Source organism: Nansenia antarctica, assembly GCF_963989245.1.
Source record: "Nansenia antarctica genome assembly, chromosome: 6".
Taxonomy (NCBI): domain Eukaryota; kingdom Metazoa; phylum Chordata; class Actinopteri; order Argentiniformes; family Microstomatidae; genus Nansenia; species Nansenia antarctica.
Window position 1 is genome coordinate 20,019,670 of NC_137676.1, and position 17,706 is coordinate 20,037,375.

The window sequence follows — 17,706 nt, forward strand, 5'->3', positions numbered from 1 at the left end:
TGAGTTTAAGACAATTTAATCAGACAGATACATACATTACATGTGTTCCCCGTGGACCTGGGCTGGAAAGAGAACGCTCTCTCCCTCTCTCCCCGTTTCGTTCCAGAGGGGAGGGGCCAGCGTGTATGTGTGTCTTTGCCCAACCCCCAGAGGTCCCTGTTGGTCATCTGGTTGCCATAGAACCCTCATTGTTAGAGGGCATCATGTCCTTGCATGCCCTGGTATGTGTGTGTGTTTAAAATATACTACATATTCATACATAGATCATACATACTACAGAAATATACGACAAGCGCGTTATAGCGGCGCATAGAGAAGCAAAGAGGCAGGGTTTTTCTTATCAAACTAACTAAATTAGTAACGTTATGCTAGTTATTAATTAACGTTAATTTCGCAATGAAGACTGAACTGCAGCGTTTTAGCCAACACCTAGCTTGCTAGACAGGTGTTTGTTTTTTTTCAGCTGACGTTATGTGAGACTCTAGAATCATGGGCATCATTTATTTTGTAAATAGTTTTTGTCAAAAGTAGCGTATTATTGCCTATTAATGCTTGTACTTTACTCAATATCATTTTTGTTATATTTTTTAATTCTCACTGATTATTTTGGTAAAAAATTGGCGGACCCCCTGCAGTACCTCTGCGGACCCCCTAGGGGTCGCTGACCCCCGGTTGAAGACCACTGATTTAGAAAACTGTGTCGGTCTCTCAGGACTTGTATTAGAGTGGTTTAAATCTTATCTAGCTCTGTTGTCCTGGGAGACTCTGTTTCTGATAATGTTGACATCACATGTGGGGTCCCTCAGGGGTCTATTCTTGGTCCCTTGCTCTTCTTCCTGTACATGATCCCATTAGGTGGAATCATCAGAAAACATGGTGTAAATTTTCATAGTTATGCTGATGATACTCAGCTGTACATATCCGTATTGCCTGATGCACTCGTCTCCGAGATATAAAACTTAAGATGTCCAAAAAAATCTACAACTAAATCAGGACAAAACTGAGATTCTTGTCATTGGACCAAAACCACAAAAAGACAAATTGTTGAATACAATGGGAACCTTGCTTTCAAACTGCAAACATGAAGCTAAGAATCTAGCTGTGATTATAGATTCTGACTTAACACTGCGAGCGCAACGTTTTTTCACCTACTTTTAGTGCGACGAGGTGTCGAATCACACGACCACTCTTCACAATGGGGGAGTGTGTATTGACGCACAAAGATCGCTGGATGGCGATGTCACACAAGAGAAAATGACAAGATCACTACCTCTAAAAATGCATAAAGTTCCAGAGAAGCAGAGAAGCGTCGAAATGATTAGCGCAATCTGATATGACGCTTGAGTCAGCTGAAAACGAACTATATGGAACAAATGTAAATATAAATGATATATATGGAGAGATTGATTGAGACTGCGGGAGCTTTACTAACGAATGAAAGTTGATTATCATTATTAAAAAAGAATAGTAATAAATATTGCAATATTGTGTTATCATAATTATGAGCTTCACAGTGATAAAGTCTGTTTATTTGTCGTGAACTTCGCCGGTAACGTCAGCCTGTCAGCCCCTGCAACTGCTCACAGGGGTTGTTATATGTGATTATATGGAATGGCTGAATATGTTCATTCTTTTTATTTTGATTACATTATATCATTGTATTTGGTATAATGACAAATAAACTTGAAACTTGAATGATCTCACAGGAGCGCGTACCTGCACGGAGCGTTCATGTGCCGCAACCTGTTAAAGTTTGTTTCACCTATATTAGTGAAAAGAGCTGAAAGAAAATACATGAAAGAAAGGAGAGAACGAGTACAGAATGATAAATCATTCAGAATGTTATTGATTTTAATATTTCACAATCTGCCAGAATAAGCACGCTCCCTCGCACGCCCAGCCCATAATTTTTGATGCCACTAATGTGTGTAATGAAAAGTGTGACAATGTTGAAAGACATGATGTCATAATCAAAATATAAAACCTGATTCGATAAAATAAGATTCTGTTGTGATTGTGTTGACATTGTTGTGATGTCAAAATAAATATTGGTTATGTAATGTGTAAAGTGAGAGGAGATTGATCGGGACTGCGGGAGTTTTCATTACTAACGGAATGATGGTTGATTATTATTATACAAAAATAATCGTAATAAATATTGCAATATTGTGTTATTATAATTATGAGCTTCACAGAGATGCACAAGCCTGTCGTGTTTGTTTGTCGTGAACTTCACGCCGGCCGTAACATCAGCCTGTCAGCCCCGGCGACTGCTGTAAGCTTGTAAGCTTTGAAACTCCCCTCTGCCCCTAAACTCTTTCTCTCTTCTGCCTGGGTGGTGTGTAGCCTATTTACGTGGTGGTCACCACGGGTCACCATGGGACTGCTCAGAAAAAATAATAATACATTATATACTGTAGGTCTATTATAAATATCCGTTCGTTATATAATATTCGTTGATGATTACATAATCAAATGTAGGCTACTGCAATTACTTTCATTACTACTGCTGCGAGAGTTGAGAGAGTTGAGTACACCTGTGTACAACCTTTCTGGTGGGAGGTTTGGGGGGATGGTTTGAGGGCTTGCTGGCAAAGATTGGCTTTGTTTGTTGATCGGAAACGATCTAAAAGCGATCATTGAGAATAAAATGACCCTCCCCCATGCATCAACCATTACATCAAGTGATAGTAACTCACGTTAGAAACTAGTTCTTAGCCTACACGTTTATTTGTCAAATACATGCTCTGCGTGTTTTTATTTGTGATGATTCATAAATAATCTGTTGGTCAAAGATGATAAAACATTCAGAATGTTATTAGTTTTAATATTTCACAATCTGCCAGAGTAAGCACACTCCCTCGCACGCCCAGCCCATCATTTTTGATGCCGCTAATGAGTGTAATGAAAGGTGTGACAATGTTGAAAGACATGATGTCATAATCAATTTATGTTTTTGGAACATGAGTTGCCTCGCTGGAACGAGACAGGCGCGCTGATACACACCACACACGTCCTGCTCAGGTTCTATAGATCGCGCAACCAGGGAATCGCCAACATCATTTTATTTGATGTAATTTCTGTGTTTCTGTGAATTCATATATAGCCTATAGCCTATTGCATTATTTGAAAATTGACAGCGCTGTAAATAGTGTCATTCAATGAACAACGCACGTCAGTTCACACGATTTTGATCGACTTTCTGTGGCAGCGAAATACATTATCAATATCTTATTATCAATTATCAATATACTGGTGGCAGTGGCGTAGCGGACGGGCCCGCAAGCGACGCACCGCGGGGGGGGGCCAGCCACTAGGGGGCCCCCTAACATTGGTTGCTAGCACCCCCTCTCATTGCTCTCACTTGTTTGTACCTTTTGCTAAGTCAAGCATTTAGAATGTAGAGTGCATATTGCGACATTTCGCAACGTCAATAACGCATTGGACTCTAAAAAACGCCAGTGTTTCCTCTATATGCATTTATACGGAATTTCCTCCACCACTAATTGATTCAGACAGTCCACTTTGATTCAGGCTGCGCAGAAAGGCAGCGAGTTATTGTGACCGGAGAACAGAAAAAAAGCAGATTGAAGCTAGATTTAGGCCGCTTCCAGACCTACATTTCGTTACGATTTAGGGCGTAGTTAGTTACAATATTACAATGTTGCAATTAACCTTGTCGTTTGTGTTCGCACTGCAATCGAGACTGAATCGCTCTCAACAGGCGCGCGGCGCGAGGCGACACGCTTTCAAAACAGTTTTGTGATTGGTCCGAATTTAGCGGGACATTTGGATTTCTCTCTTCTCCCGTCGCCGGTGCCTTTAATCCCGTATCCTAATCGAAAATGCAACATCATCAGCGACGACTGTGGGTTATTGCATTTACTGCTGTTTTTTGGTTCATGTTCTTATACCAGTGCTCAGTATAGAGTATTTTAAATGAACATTCGTAATGTATGTCTCTGATGTTCATGGTCAATTAAATCAGCCTATTTTGTGAAACAAATAATGTTCCCGCTAATGGGTTAACCGAGCATTCTCGCACCTAACGTGCAAGCAGCTTCGAACTATTCATAGCAATATGCGCGGGGCAAAAATAATCTATCGCCTCTAAAATCACCACGAACAGAACGGCGGAGGTACGGGTAAGCAGGGCTCATGTTGGTGTCCTCAAAGGTAAGAGTTGGTTTTCTTTAACTCAACTGATAGCATTACCTTGCTGTTGTTGTTTACCGAATGCTCCATCTGACTGTCACACTGTGATTTTACTTGTGTAAACAGTTAATGAGTAACGTTAGCCGGTTTTGTGCGTGTACTCTCATGTAGGCCTACTTCGTATTGATCTTTCTGTGTGTGTGTGTGTGTAATGCGCATGTTCCGCTGCAGCTGTAGGATATATTGGTATTTGATCACCATCTATATAAAATCACCTGCTCGGCTTTAATGACTTAACCGCTATTTAAGAAATTATAATTGTTGCCACCCTCTAGTTTTGGGTGAAAAAAATCGTGCACGTTTTGCGTGAAAAAAATCGCGCGCGAAAAAAGAGCACTCCGCCACTAATGTGAAAAATCCTGGAGGAAACACTGAACGCACTTTTTTTTTAACCTCCGTTGCGAAAGGGCCCCCGCCGCCACCTTGCGGGGGGGCCTCGGGATTTTGCGGTACGCCACTGACTGGTGGCCTTAGGTGGTCCAGTGGTCTAGCACCGTGGTCGTGCACACATTATGTCGGCCCTTCTTCTCCTTACTTTCCTGTCTGTCTTCACTATCAGTCCAATAAAATGAAAACTACGAGTGGGACTGCCCCACTCAGAACAAACATTATACAACAACATTATACACAAAAAATACAATACAATATAATAAATATCCGTTCGTTATTATTACATAATCAAATGTAGCCCGCAGCGCAGAGCGCATATGTCTTATTGAGTCATCTGTATTTGGAACACGAATTGACTCACTGGAACGAGACAGGCGCCATCATTTTATTTGATGTACACATTTCACAGCAAGAGAATTCCGATTTGTGGCAAGAGACAGTTTATTCACCCAACAATTGTTTGTTCACTGCACATTATAACATGAACACAGTGAGGATTCAAACAAACAAAATAATTAATACACTCTGCAATTGGCTACTACAATGTTGCCAAAATCAACTATCTAATGTTCGAAAACGAATCTACAAATATTAATCTGCGTATATCTATGTAGGCTACAACCGTCTTGCCTGTTGTGTATTATTATCATTGCCGACACAGGTCTAATCATAACTGAACATCTGATAATAAGGTGAAGGGCAGTATTATTAATCTTTACTTTATTGGGTGAATAAACTCAACACGAATGATTGTACAGTTGTCTATAGGCAAGAAACAATGACAGTTACAGTCTCGCTCAAACTGTAGCGAGATTAGGAGACTACTAATTGTAAATAGTAATCCACAATTATGGTTATTACTGGTGGCCTGAGGTGGTCCAGTGGTCTAGCACTGTGGTCTACAGTGATATACAAAAAATACATGATATACAATAATATTATAAATATCTGTTCGTTATATAATATTTGTTGATGAGTACAGGCATAATCAAACGTAGGCTACTGCAATTACTTTGCTGCGGTAGCTATGCATGCACCACACAACTTGATAGGTACATACTGTGCAGTGTATCATTCATAACTGTACATAGGCTACACATATCATAATATCTTATCACTATTGCATGGAACTTGGGTAAACCCGCTGTGAAAAAAAATCCTCAGCTCCAACAAATCTGAAGGGATTGGGAGACATACTGTACAGTTTATCATTTCCATAACTGTCTGTACATATACACTGTACATATCTTATGTATCCCTATTGCTATATATAGCCTATATATAAACACATTATGTTACAAATATCAGTCTTATCCACTGTATCTCATTCAGCACTGAAGCAACAGAAAATTTCGTTATGAGCTGTTCATTTTATATTGTAGTGCTTTTCCCGTTGAAAGGTGGGCAAGATGGAAATCAGTTTTTTTTTTTACTAATCTTACTATCCTTGTATTTATTTATTTTATTTTATTTTTTTGTCTTGTGTGTTTGTATGTGCTATCCTACCTTTCTGCACGATGGTTATGATTTTGTTTGTGGTTTCTTTTCTCTTATTGACATGCATTAAGTGTTCCTTGATGTTTATTTGAAACATATTGACGGGAGTGGAACTATGTACAAGCCTTCTGTGCTTCGTTCCCTCCTTGCACAATCTCTTGTGTGCTAAATAAATAAACTAAACTAAACTAAGCCTGAGCACAGTGTGTGTCCCCTTGCTACCTCTGCTGATATAAAACAGAATTGCAGCCTTGGAGAAAAAGATGGCAGCCGAATACCAAGGCAAATACACAGAAACACACAGAAATACTGCAAAATCGCTTTATACTAACTTGATTTTGAAAATGTAACGACGCTGGGTGGTAGAACGCACATATCTAGGAAAAGTCATGAAAGGAGGGTCCTGAAATTTGATCGAGTGCAAAGGTAGAATTGTTTTTGTACTCACTGAGATCAAATGACACCTCACGATTGCCCTAGTGTTAAGCTTTGAGCCTCACATCAAATCTATCACTAGAAATGCTTTTTATCATCTACGCAATATTGCAAAAGTAAAAGGAGAAATGTTCTCCGGCAAGCTGATGCAGACGTGTTAATGCATGCTTTTGTTATTACACTTTTGGACTATTGTAACAGTCTCCTTTCTGGTCTTCCGAAGAAAGCTATTCTTCTTCTTTTCGTGTCCACAAGAGAGTCAGTTACAAGGCTTGCTAGATGTGGTTCAACCACAGCTGAACACATTGCTTTCCCTTCTCATTGAACTCTGCCAAGTCCGATGCTGTGCAAGGCTGCTCCAGCAGGGGGCATATCAGGAGGTGCTGCATGGTCTGTGGTTCAGTGCCACAGTCACACACAACGTCCCCGTCATTTCGGTATCCCCATTTGGCGAGAGTGGCTATTGTACGTCCAACACCAGATCTTATTCTGTTTAGGCATTTCCACCATGCGTAGTTGGTGTCTGCTCCAGGGGGCAGTGCCTCGCTGCCTTTAGCTCCATTGTTGTTGCTGGTGGGAGTTTGTCAAGCCTTTCTTCCCACCGAGTGACTCTTTCACTGCTTGTGCTCGGGGTTCCGAGGGGCAGGACGCTCTTCAGGAAACTTTTCCTTGATTTAAGGCGGCTTTTGGCTGGCACATGGCCGAAGAGAGGATGTCTTTGCTCAGTAGACTGTTGTTGGTGCTCTTTCTTGCTTGCTGCATTTCGTCGTATCTCTGGTGGGGCTATGCCTGCCAGGATGTACAGACGGTCTGTTGGTGTTGATTTCAAACAGCCTGTGATGAGGCGGCAGCTAGCATTGAGGGCGGGATCCAACTTCTTGGCATGGGCAGCTCGCTCCCATACTGGGCAGGCATACTTGGCAACTGATTAGCAGAGAGCTAGTGCGGTTGACTTCAGAGTCTGTGGGTTAGCACCCCAGGTTGTGCCAGTGAGCTTGCGGATGATGTTGTTCCTCGCACTCACTTTGCACTTAGTCTTGTCAGTGTGGGTCTTAAAAGAGAGGCATCTGTCCAGGGTTACCCCTAGGTAGACTGGGTGCTCACAGTGTTCAAGGGAGGTTCCTGACGAGCTGACCTTCAGTTGGTGCTTGGCTTCACGGTTTCTCAGGTGGAAGGCACACACCTGTGTCTTAGATGGGTTTGCACGTAGGTGGTTCTCTTCATAGTAAGGTTTTAGCTCTGCCAGAGCATTGGAGAGTCTGTCTTCCACAACTGTGAAATCAGTGGCTTGTGCACCTATGCCAAGATCGTCTGCATAGATGAAGCGGCGGGTGTCTGCACTTTTTGGTTGGTCGTTGGTTTAGATATTAAAGAGAAGTGGTGCATACACACTTCCTTGTGGAAGGCCATTCTTGAGTTTTCGCCACCTGCTTTTCTTTCCTCCTAGCTCAACGAAGAAGTGCCTATTTTCAAGCATGCTTTCAATCAGTTCTGTCAGACTGGTGTCTCTTGTGGTCTCCAGGATCTTGCTGAGGAGACGTCTGTGATTGACTGTGTCATAGGCAGCTGAGAGGTCGACAAACACCACACCAGTTACCATCCCTTCCTCATATCCGTCTTCGATGTACTGGGTGAGGTTGAGTACTTGGCTAGTTGTTGACTTGCCAGGGCGGAAACCTGCTTGTTCAGGGATGAGGTGTTCGTCAACAAAGGTACAAATTCTGTTGAGGATCAGACGTTCAAAGAGCTTGTAGGTGTGACTCAAAAGTGAGATTGGTCTGAAGTTCTTAGGAGCGGATGGATCTTTCCCCGGTTTCAGCAGTGCTATAATGTGAATGAATGAATGAATGAATGAATGAATGAATGGTCTTTATTGTCATTGCTATAGTACAGGTACCAAACAACGAAATTTGGGAGGGGTGGCTCCCCTGGTGCTAGGAAAGAAAAAAAAAAAAACTAAAAAGACAAGAAGGGAAAGGAGCTGGTTTACATAAATAAAGGCTATGTACACTATCCACTATACTATACTGTACAGATAAAACACTGTGCTGTACTCTATGCTATGCTATACCTATTCTAACATTTCCTATTTCTCTGCAACCTTATGTACCCTAGGGTTGTCATATTGCACATAGTGTTATTGCACATTCATTTAAAGTGTCGCAGTTTGCAGGCTTGAAATGTACACATTTGTGCCTCAGCACTACGCCTGATTTTTCAATCCAGCAGCTGCCATCAATCCGTCCAGACTGTCCAGGGCCCAGAACCTAGGTCTTTGCTGTGTTCAGGGCCTGGATGGCCCTGGGGTAGAAGCTAAGCTTCAGTCTGTTTGTCCTTGCGGCCATGGTCCTGTACCGCCTTTTCGAGGGCAGCCGGGCAAAGTGTTCGTACCCAGGGTGGGATGGGTCTCTGGAGATCTTGGAGGCCTTCCTGAGGCAGCGTGTGTTGTACAGCTCTTCCAGAGAGGGGAGGGGGGCGCCGGTGATCTTCTGGGCTGTTCTCACGACTCTCTGTAGCGCATTTCTCTCTGCGGCTGTGCAGCTGGAGAACCAGTTGCAGATGCAGTAGGTGAGAATGCTCTCCACTGCGCAGCGGTAGAAGGCCACCAGTATCTCCTGCTTGTTGTGGTCCTTCCTGAGGACTCTCAGGAAGAAGAGCCGCTGTTGTGCCTTCTTGATGATGGCTGCTGTGTTGTTCTTCCAGGACAGGTCATCCTGTATGTGCACCCCCAGGAATCGGAGGGTTGAGACTCTCTCCACGCTCTCTCCGTCGATGAGCAGGGGCTGGACCTCAGATGTTTTCCTCCTGAAGTCCACGATGATTTCCTGGGTCTTTGACTGGTTCAGCAGCAGGTTGTTAACGTTGCACAGCTTGCTCAGCTGCTCTACCTAATCCCTGTACGCCGCCTCGTCCCCCCCCGAGATGCAGCCCACCACGGTGGTGTCGTCTGCAAACTTTACGATGGAGTTGCTGGGGTGGACGGGGGTGAAGTCGTAGGTGTAGAGGTTGTAGAGGATGGGGCTTAGCACGCAGCCCTGGGGGGACCCAGTGCTGAGTCTGAGGGCTGTGGAGGTGTGGGAGCCCACCCGCACCCTCTGGGGGCGGTCGGACAGGAAGTCCTTGATCCATGCACATATAGAGTGTGATAGTCCCAGGTCTAGTAGTTTGGTCACTAGCCTGTCTGGAAGGATGGTGTTGAAGGCAGAGCTGAAGTCCACAAAGAGCAGTCTCGCGTAGCTGTTTCCCCTCTCCAGGTGGGATAGAGTGGAGTGGAGAGTCGTCTCCACTGGGCTTTCTTCCAGATGTTAGGGAGCTTGTGTGTTGTTAAGCACTCATTGTAGAGCTGTAGAAGCCACGTCTTTAGCTTAGAAAGCTATTGGCCTGCTGCAATTAGTCCAAAATGCAGCAGCGAGAGTTTTAACCAAAACAAGCAGACGAGCTCATATAACTCCTATTTTAGAAACTCTACAATGGCTTCCTGTTAAGTTCAGAATAGATTTCAAGATCCTTCTGCTTGTTTATAAAGCTCTCACTGGCACAGCACCAGAATATCTGAAAGACCTTTTGCTAGCATATCAGCCCAATAGAGCTCTCAGGTCTTCTGACGCTGGTTTTCTCTGTGTACCACATGTAAAAAAGAAGAGATTTGGGGAAGCTGCATTCTCATTTTATGCACCCAAATTGTGGAATGCACTGCCAGTTTACATTAGGGATGCAACCTCAGTATATGTTCAAATCAAGACTAAAAACCGATCTTTTTAATATTGCCTTTAAATGACTAATAATAAAATTAAGATTATAAAAACCCATCCTTTTAATATTGCATTTAAATTACAAAATAATTAAGTTAGGATTATATAATGATTAAAGCACTTTGAGCTGCAACGTTTGCAGGAAAATTGCTATACAAATAAATGTGTTGTTATTATTATTATTATTATTATTATTTTTATTATTATTATTATTATTGTAAGACATTGCTTTGCAGGATTCTAATTCAGAACCCCAGTATTCCTCCTGCATTGCAGCAGTGGACTTGTGGCATTGTGGATAAAACTGTACTGCACTGCAGATGCTTAGGGGTTCAAATCCCAAATGCTATGAATGTAATGAAATTACATGTTTTGACTTCCCTTTCAATGGGCAACCTTGTTACAAACTTGTGTAATGTACTTCTGATTTTCTGAAAATATTTACGGAAATGGGCACAACAAAAATTAATGGTGAGTTGTTCTGATGCTGACCGCCAACTACCAATGTTAAGAAAAACATTCATCGTCAACCATGATTAACAATGGTGCAATATTGGATGATGACCATCATGACAACCATACACCAACCAGGGTATGATGGTGTTACCACATGACAACCATACACCCACCAGGGTATGATGGTGTTACCACATGCTATCCATACACACGCAGCAAGCCCAATTCGTTAGCTACCGTCTACAGAATGCGTAAAGCACGTCAAACACACACACAGTGCGTTCACGATAAGGAATTTATAGAGAGAACATGGACTCTGGCAAGTGTGTTTCATCAGCCCCCTGGGCGGATCTTAATCTCCATGTAAAAGGTAAAAGAGTCCAGTTGGCTGAGGATGAGCTCTGCATTCCTGGTGTTTGATTCATACCCTGTTAGAATGACCTAGACACACACACACACACACACACACACACACACACACACACACACAAATGACCCTAAAGCATATTAACAGACCAGACTGGAGCGGATGATGTTGGTTGTGAGCTTTTATCTGTAACAGCGTTTTATCTGTTTTATCTGTTTTATCTGTTTGTCTGTTTTATCTGAGTTGTAAAACGAAGTTTGGACTTGGATAGGAATTAATAACTGTACATTTATGATGATGAACTTCAGACAGTTATGGACATGATCAAACGGACTCTACTGGTCAAAAGACCGACCAACACACACATTACGTTATATATCTAACTCCGAAATATATACTAGGATTAATATATATGAATAGGATTAATGATGATTGAAAATGATTTGCTCATCCCTGCGTGATGGATGCTGGATCGTACCTGGACCTAGATTTACAGTAAGCATCCCAATAGGCTATGACCATGCATAACTAGACTATGACCATGCATAACTAGACTATGACCATGCATAACTAGACTATGCATAACTAGACTATGACCATCCATAACTAGATTATGACTATGCATAACTAGACTATGACTATCCCGTCTATGTCTGTGGTCGTCTTATCTCCTGTCTGTGGGTCATGGGAGTCCTTTGACGGTGCCTTTTCATGAGCTGCACCCCGCCTCTTGAACTCTCTCCCTCAACCACTCAGAGACTCACCCTCACTCTCCACTTTTAAATCCCACCTCAAAACCTACCTGTTGTCCCATGCATATGTAGCCCAGCTACTAACGTGAGCTATGAGCATTTCAACAAATTAGTCCATTTAATAAATAAGTATCATTTCATGGTTATGTACACGGTTATTAACATTGTTATAAGTTTATAATGTGTACTTGTTTACAAACTCTAATGTGAGTTCGCTCATTGGTTATATGTCATTCATTCATTTCTTTATTTCATTGGTCCATCGGGAAGAGCTAGCCAATGAAATGTATGCTGAGAGAGAGGGGGCGGGACTTTGTACTAACAGCGTTAGGTTGCACTAAGTAACGTGTCAGAATGTTTGAGGACCTCGTGAAGTAAGACTTGTTGTGTATGCTGTGTGTATTAACAATTCGGGAATCAACGAACAGTTATTCTTTTGGATGTTGGTGCACATTGAAGCTACCAGAGGTAAATACATATGTCTGGTGTCTCGAGACCGTCCATTGAATCTTCGCGTCAGTGTACTTCAATCATTCTCCTGCGCTCGTGGGAGAGCGCTGGACCTCATCCCCCTCATCTCTGCCTCTTTTTACACCATCTTTCAAACCCCTCGTTTACCTACGAGTTCCCCACGAGGTTACGTGAGTACTGAACCACGCACAAGCTTTTGTTTGGACCTCGTGTGGACTAGTGAAGTGGCCATAACAGTTTCAAGGCCCCCGCTCACAAGCACCGTCAGCTGCAACGGTAACACTAGTTAATGGACTGAGTTACAGAGTGCGTGTGTGTGTGTGTGAGTGTGGGCCCACCTTTTTATTTTACTGAATGATATATTGTACAATTGTGAATCCTTTGAGTTGACTTTGAGTTTATTGGAAACATTACATTTATTTCTTTGAAAGGAATTGGAATAGGCTTTGAGCCTATATTTTGTTTTATGGGATATTGTGATATTGTCTGTTGACATTGCATTGTGAATATTGTCTATTGAATATGTCTAACAATATAATTGACTACCAACACTTTAATTTGAGCATTTAGTAAATAAATATATACCCGTTGGTATTTGATTGTAAAGCCACTGTGTTGTGTCATAAACAGGTAATACCGCCACTTATTTAAAATAGAACTCAGGCCCCGCCCATATGGCAGGGGTTACACATACAACCTTCCCTACCCCTAACCATCTCCCCTAACCCTGTCACCCCCACTCCTCCCCTGGACATTGCTGCATTACTGTGTTCCCCGTTCGTTAACTCTGTGTTCTATGTGCTCATGTTATCTGTTGCTTGTTGTTTCTGTGTTTTCTGTTTTTCCCATATTGTCAGCGTCTTTGAGCCTCTGAGAAGCGCTATATAAATACAATGAATGATTATTATTATTATTTAACCTTTGACCATGAACTTTTGTCTTCTGCTAACAGGCCTGAGACCAGGCTGTGGTCACCTCAGGTGACTGAAGACGGGAAAGCCAACCCTTACAAGATCAACCTGGAGGCAGACCAGCAGGTGTGTGTGTGTGCGTGTGTGTGTGTGCATATGACCACAAACGCAGCATAGCTTCTTTTTTACTTGTTATGCTTTTAGATGTTTTTGTATGTTTATTGAGTTTGGGACAAATCCAAATTGAATCAAATAAAAAATTTGTCCCATTTTTTTGGTCTGCGTTTTCCGCGCCAGGAGCTGACGCCCGTGGGCGCGGCCCATAACCGCCGGGTGGCGCCCTTCGTGGCGGCGGCAAACATCGACGACCGGCGCCAGGTGGTGAGCGCCGCCTACAACACCCCCATCGGCCTCTACTCCTCCGGGAACATCCAGGACGCCATGCACGGCCAGATGAGGGGCCTGATCCAGGACCGGCCGGAGGGGTGAGAACCCCAGGACACACACACACCAACACACACACACACACACACACACACACACACCAACACACACGCCAACACACACACACCAACACACACACACACAAACACACACACACACACAGACACACACACAGACACACACCAGCACACATACCAACACACAGACACACCAACACACAGACAAACACCAACACACACACACACCAACACACGGACACACACCAGTACACACACCAACACATGGACACACACCAGCACACACACACCAACACACGGACACACACCAGCACACAGACACACACCATTACACACACCAACACACAGACACACACCAGCACACACACCAACACACGGACACACACCAGCACACACACACCAACACACGGACACACACCAGCACACAGACACACACCATTACACACACCAACACACGGACACACACCAGCACACACACCAACACACGGACACACACCAGCACACACACACCAACACACAGACACACACCAGCACACACACACCAACACACGGACACACACCAACACACAGACACACACCAACACACGGACACACACCAACACACGGACACACACCAACACACGGACACATGAACGCACACACACACACGAACGCACAGACACGAGCGCACAAACACACACGAGCACACACACACATGAACGCACACACACATGAACGCACACACCCACGAGCGCACAGACACACAGGAGCGCACAGACACACACAAGCGAACACACATGAGGGAACACACACACACACACACACACGCACACACGCACACACACACAAACGCACAGACACACACAGACACAGATACACACACGTGCACACACACACACACACACACACACACACAGCTGTCTGCTTCTACCTGTCTGTCTATCTGCTTTGAATCTGTCTCCGTTTGTTGTTACGGTAACCCATCATGATACCATGGTCTGTATGGTCTGTCCTCACCCTCTCCTCTCTCTCTCCTCTCTTCGCCTCCCTATAAGGGCGGGTCTTGTCTGTGTCTTGCTCTGTGTTATGGCTGGCTGCTTGGCTCTGACCTGATCTGATGCGGGCCTACGCTTAACCAAAAGCCCCAGGGCATGGTGGTGAGAGTGCCCCAGCTGGCAAGCCTCGTCTTCCCCTACGACGTGCAGCCTGGCCACCTCTGACCTGGATCTCCCCCGGGCTCAATATGAGTGTGGTGTTAAATGTGCTACGGAGGCTCAGTCCAGTGTTGTTATGGATACGCTGGTGTAACCGGGGGTAACCGGAGCTCCTGACAGGTGTTAGCCAGCAACGTTCTGTGTTTTAGGGTGTTCATCTGTACTTGAAGTGAGTTGTGTGTGTGTGTGTGTGTGCGTGTGTGTTTACGTGCGTGTGTGTGTGTGTGTCTGCGTGCGTGTGTGTGTGTGTGTGTGTGTGTGTGTACCTGTGCGTGTGCATGTGCGTGCATGTGCACGTTGGAAAATGTGTGTGTGTGTGTGTGTGTGTGTGTGTGTGTATCTGTGCGTGTGCGTGCACGTTGGAAAATGTGTGTGTGTGTGTGTGTATGTGTGTGTGCGTGTTTGCTCGCATGTCCATGGCGCCTCTGCACGTGTGAACCTGTGTGTGTGTGTGTGTGTGTCTCCTCCCATCTTACAGCAACAAGACCCTGGCTTCCATCGAGGAGTCGGACGTGTACCGCCTGCTGCAGAGAGAACAGGAGGAGGAGGCTCCCCAGGAGCCCCGGCAGTCTGGCTCCTTCAGGGCCCTGCAAGACTTCGTCGACAGCGATGGTCAGTTTCACATCAGGCAACTTTTTTTATTCAAACCAACTTTTTTATCCAAACCAACTCAGTGGCCTTGCGGTTAGAGTGTCCTCTATGCCCTGAGATCGGGAGGTTGTGAGCTCGATCCCCCGGCCGAGTCAAACGGACTGCACTTATACAGATGACTTACCTTATTCCAAAGACGCTTTACAACGGCCTCTCAACGGCCTCTCATTCCCCCAACGACTATAAAACTATACCCTAGTCATACCAAAGACTATAAAACTATACCCTAGTCATACCAAAGACTATAAAACTATACCCTCGTCATACCAAAGACTATACAACTATACCCTAGTCATACCAAAGACTATAAAACTATACCCTCGTCATACCAAAGACTATACAACTATACCCTCGTCATACCAAAGACTATACAACTATACCCTCGTCATACCAAATACTATACAACTATACCCTCGTCATACCAAAGACTATAAAACTATACCCTAGTCATACCAAAGACTATAAAACTATACCCTCGTCATACCAAAGACTATACAACTATACCCTAGTCATACCAAAGACTATACAACTATGTGCTTGGCACTCAACATTAAGGGTTGGATTGGGGGGGGGGGGGTAAGACCCTGTGACATACCAGCGTCATGTCCAGAGGGTGTACTTGTACATCAAGCCGCCTCACGCTACGGAAACAGGTGATTGGCTCCTCCCCCCTCCGGTTCTCATGGCTTACTTACTCCAAAGCGACTTACAATTAGAGATTCCACGGACAGTCTTCCTAGAGTAGTGTGCCTTACTCAAGTAGTGTTTCCCAGGTGGGATTTGACCTCATGACCACCTCTTGATCATCAGTCTAACTCACCACCCGCTAGGCCGCCACTACCCCTTATGATGGTGGTCCATCAAGGCTCTACTACTCTCTCCACTGCTTACAGGCTAAACGCTCCCGGGACCCCTGAAATAGAGTATGCAAATACATAACAAACCATATATTATTATTATTATTATAATGATTGGAGCACTTTGAGCTGCAACGTTTGCAGGAAAAGTGCAATACAAATAAAGGTTATTATTATTATTATTATTATTATTATTATTACATATATAGGCTACGCTCCGTTATGCGCCCGTTATAGACTCGCTACACTTTAGGCTGCGGCTGTGTGGGGCGTAGTGGTTGGTCTGTGTGGGATGTAGTGGTTGGTCTGTGTGTGGCGTAGTGGTTGGTCTGTGTGGGGCGTAGTGGTTGGTCTGTGTGAGACATAGTGGTTGGTCTGTGTGGGGTGTAGTGGTTGGTCTGTGTGGGGTGTATTGGTTGGTCTGTGTGGACGTAGTGGTTGGTCTGTGTGGGGTGTATTGGTTGGTCTGTGTGGGGCGTAGTGGTTGGTCTGTGTGGGAGGTGGTGGTTGGTCTGTGTGGGAGGTGGTGGTTGGTCTGTGTGGGGTGTATTGGTTGGTCTGTGTGGACGTAGTGGTTGGTCTGTGTGGGGCGTAGTGGTTGGTCTGTGTGAGACATAGTGGTTGGTCTGTGTGGACGATGTAGTGGTTGGTCTGTGTGGGGTGTATTGGTTGGTCTGAGTGGACGTAGTGGTTGGTCTGTGTGGGGTGTATTGGTTGGTCTGTGTGGGGCGTAGTGGTTGGTCTGTGTGGGAGGTGGTGGTTGGTCTGTGTGGGAGGTAGTGGTTGGTCTGTGTGGGAGGTAGTGGTTGGTCTGTGTGGGAGGTGGTGGTTGGTCTGTGTGGGAGGTGGTGGTTGGTCTGTGTGGGAGGTAGTGGTTGGTCTGTGTGGGAGGTGGTGGTTGGTCTGTGTGGGAGGTAGTGGTTGGTCTGTGTGGGAAGTAGTGGTTGGTCTGTGTGGGAGGTGGTGGTTGGTCTGTGTGGGGCGTAGTGGTTGGTCTGTGTGAGACGTAGTGGTTGGTCTGTGTGGACGTAGTGGTTGGTCTGTGTGGGGTGTAGTGGTTGGTCTCAGTCCTACTCATCACCCAGCTACAGCGCCATGGGCTCCAAATAGACGGCGGCTGACATCAAGGAAAAGACTTTCATCGGGAAAAAAAACATTCATTGATTGGACATGTGTTTACCTGTTTATGATCCATAGGCACTGTTCAACCCCCCTGTGATTACTTCTGTCTGCACCCTTCTGTCTATATTTGTAATTTTGCTTCAAAACTTTCCTCAGTGCTTTCCTGGTGATATATA

At 44.5% G+C, this 17,706-nt stretch overlaps 1 protein-coding gene across 1 annotated transcript in view; it reads left to right on the top strand.

Moving 5' to 3' along the window:
• The window catches only part of LOC308160372 (PDZ and LIM domain protein 3-like), a gene marked incomplete at both ends in the record, with an annotated part of 53,721 nt that overhangs the window by 34,646 nt on the left and 1,369 nt on the right, over positions 1-17,706 (top strand). The window contains 3 exons of the mRNA XM_080534287.1: positions 13,288-13,372; positions 13,544-13,731; positions 15,379-15,512. Of these exons, the coding sequence (XP_080390413.1) occupies positions 13,288-13,372; positions 13,544-13,731; positions 15,379-15,512 (407 nt within the window). The remainder of the gene's footprint in view (positions 1-13,287; positions 13,373-13,543; positions 13,732-15,378; positions 15,513-17,706) is intronic.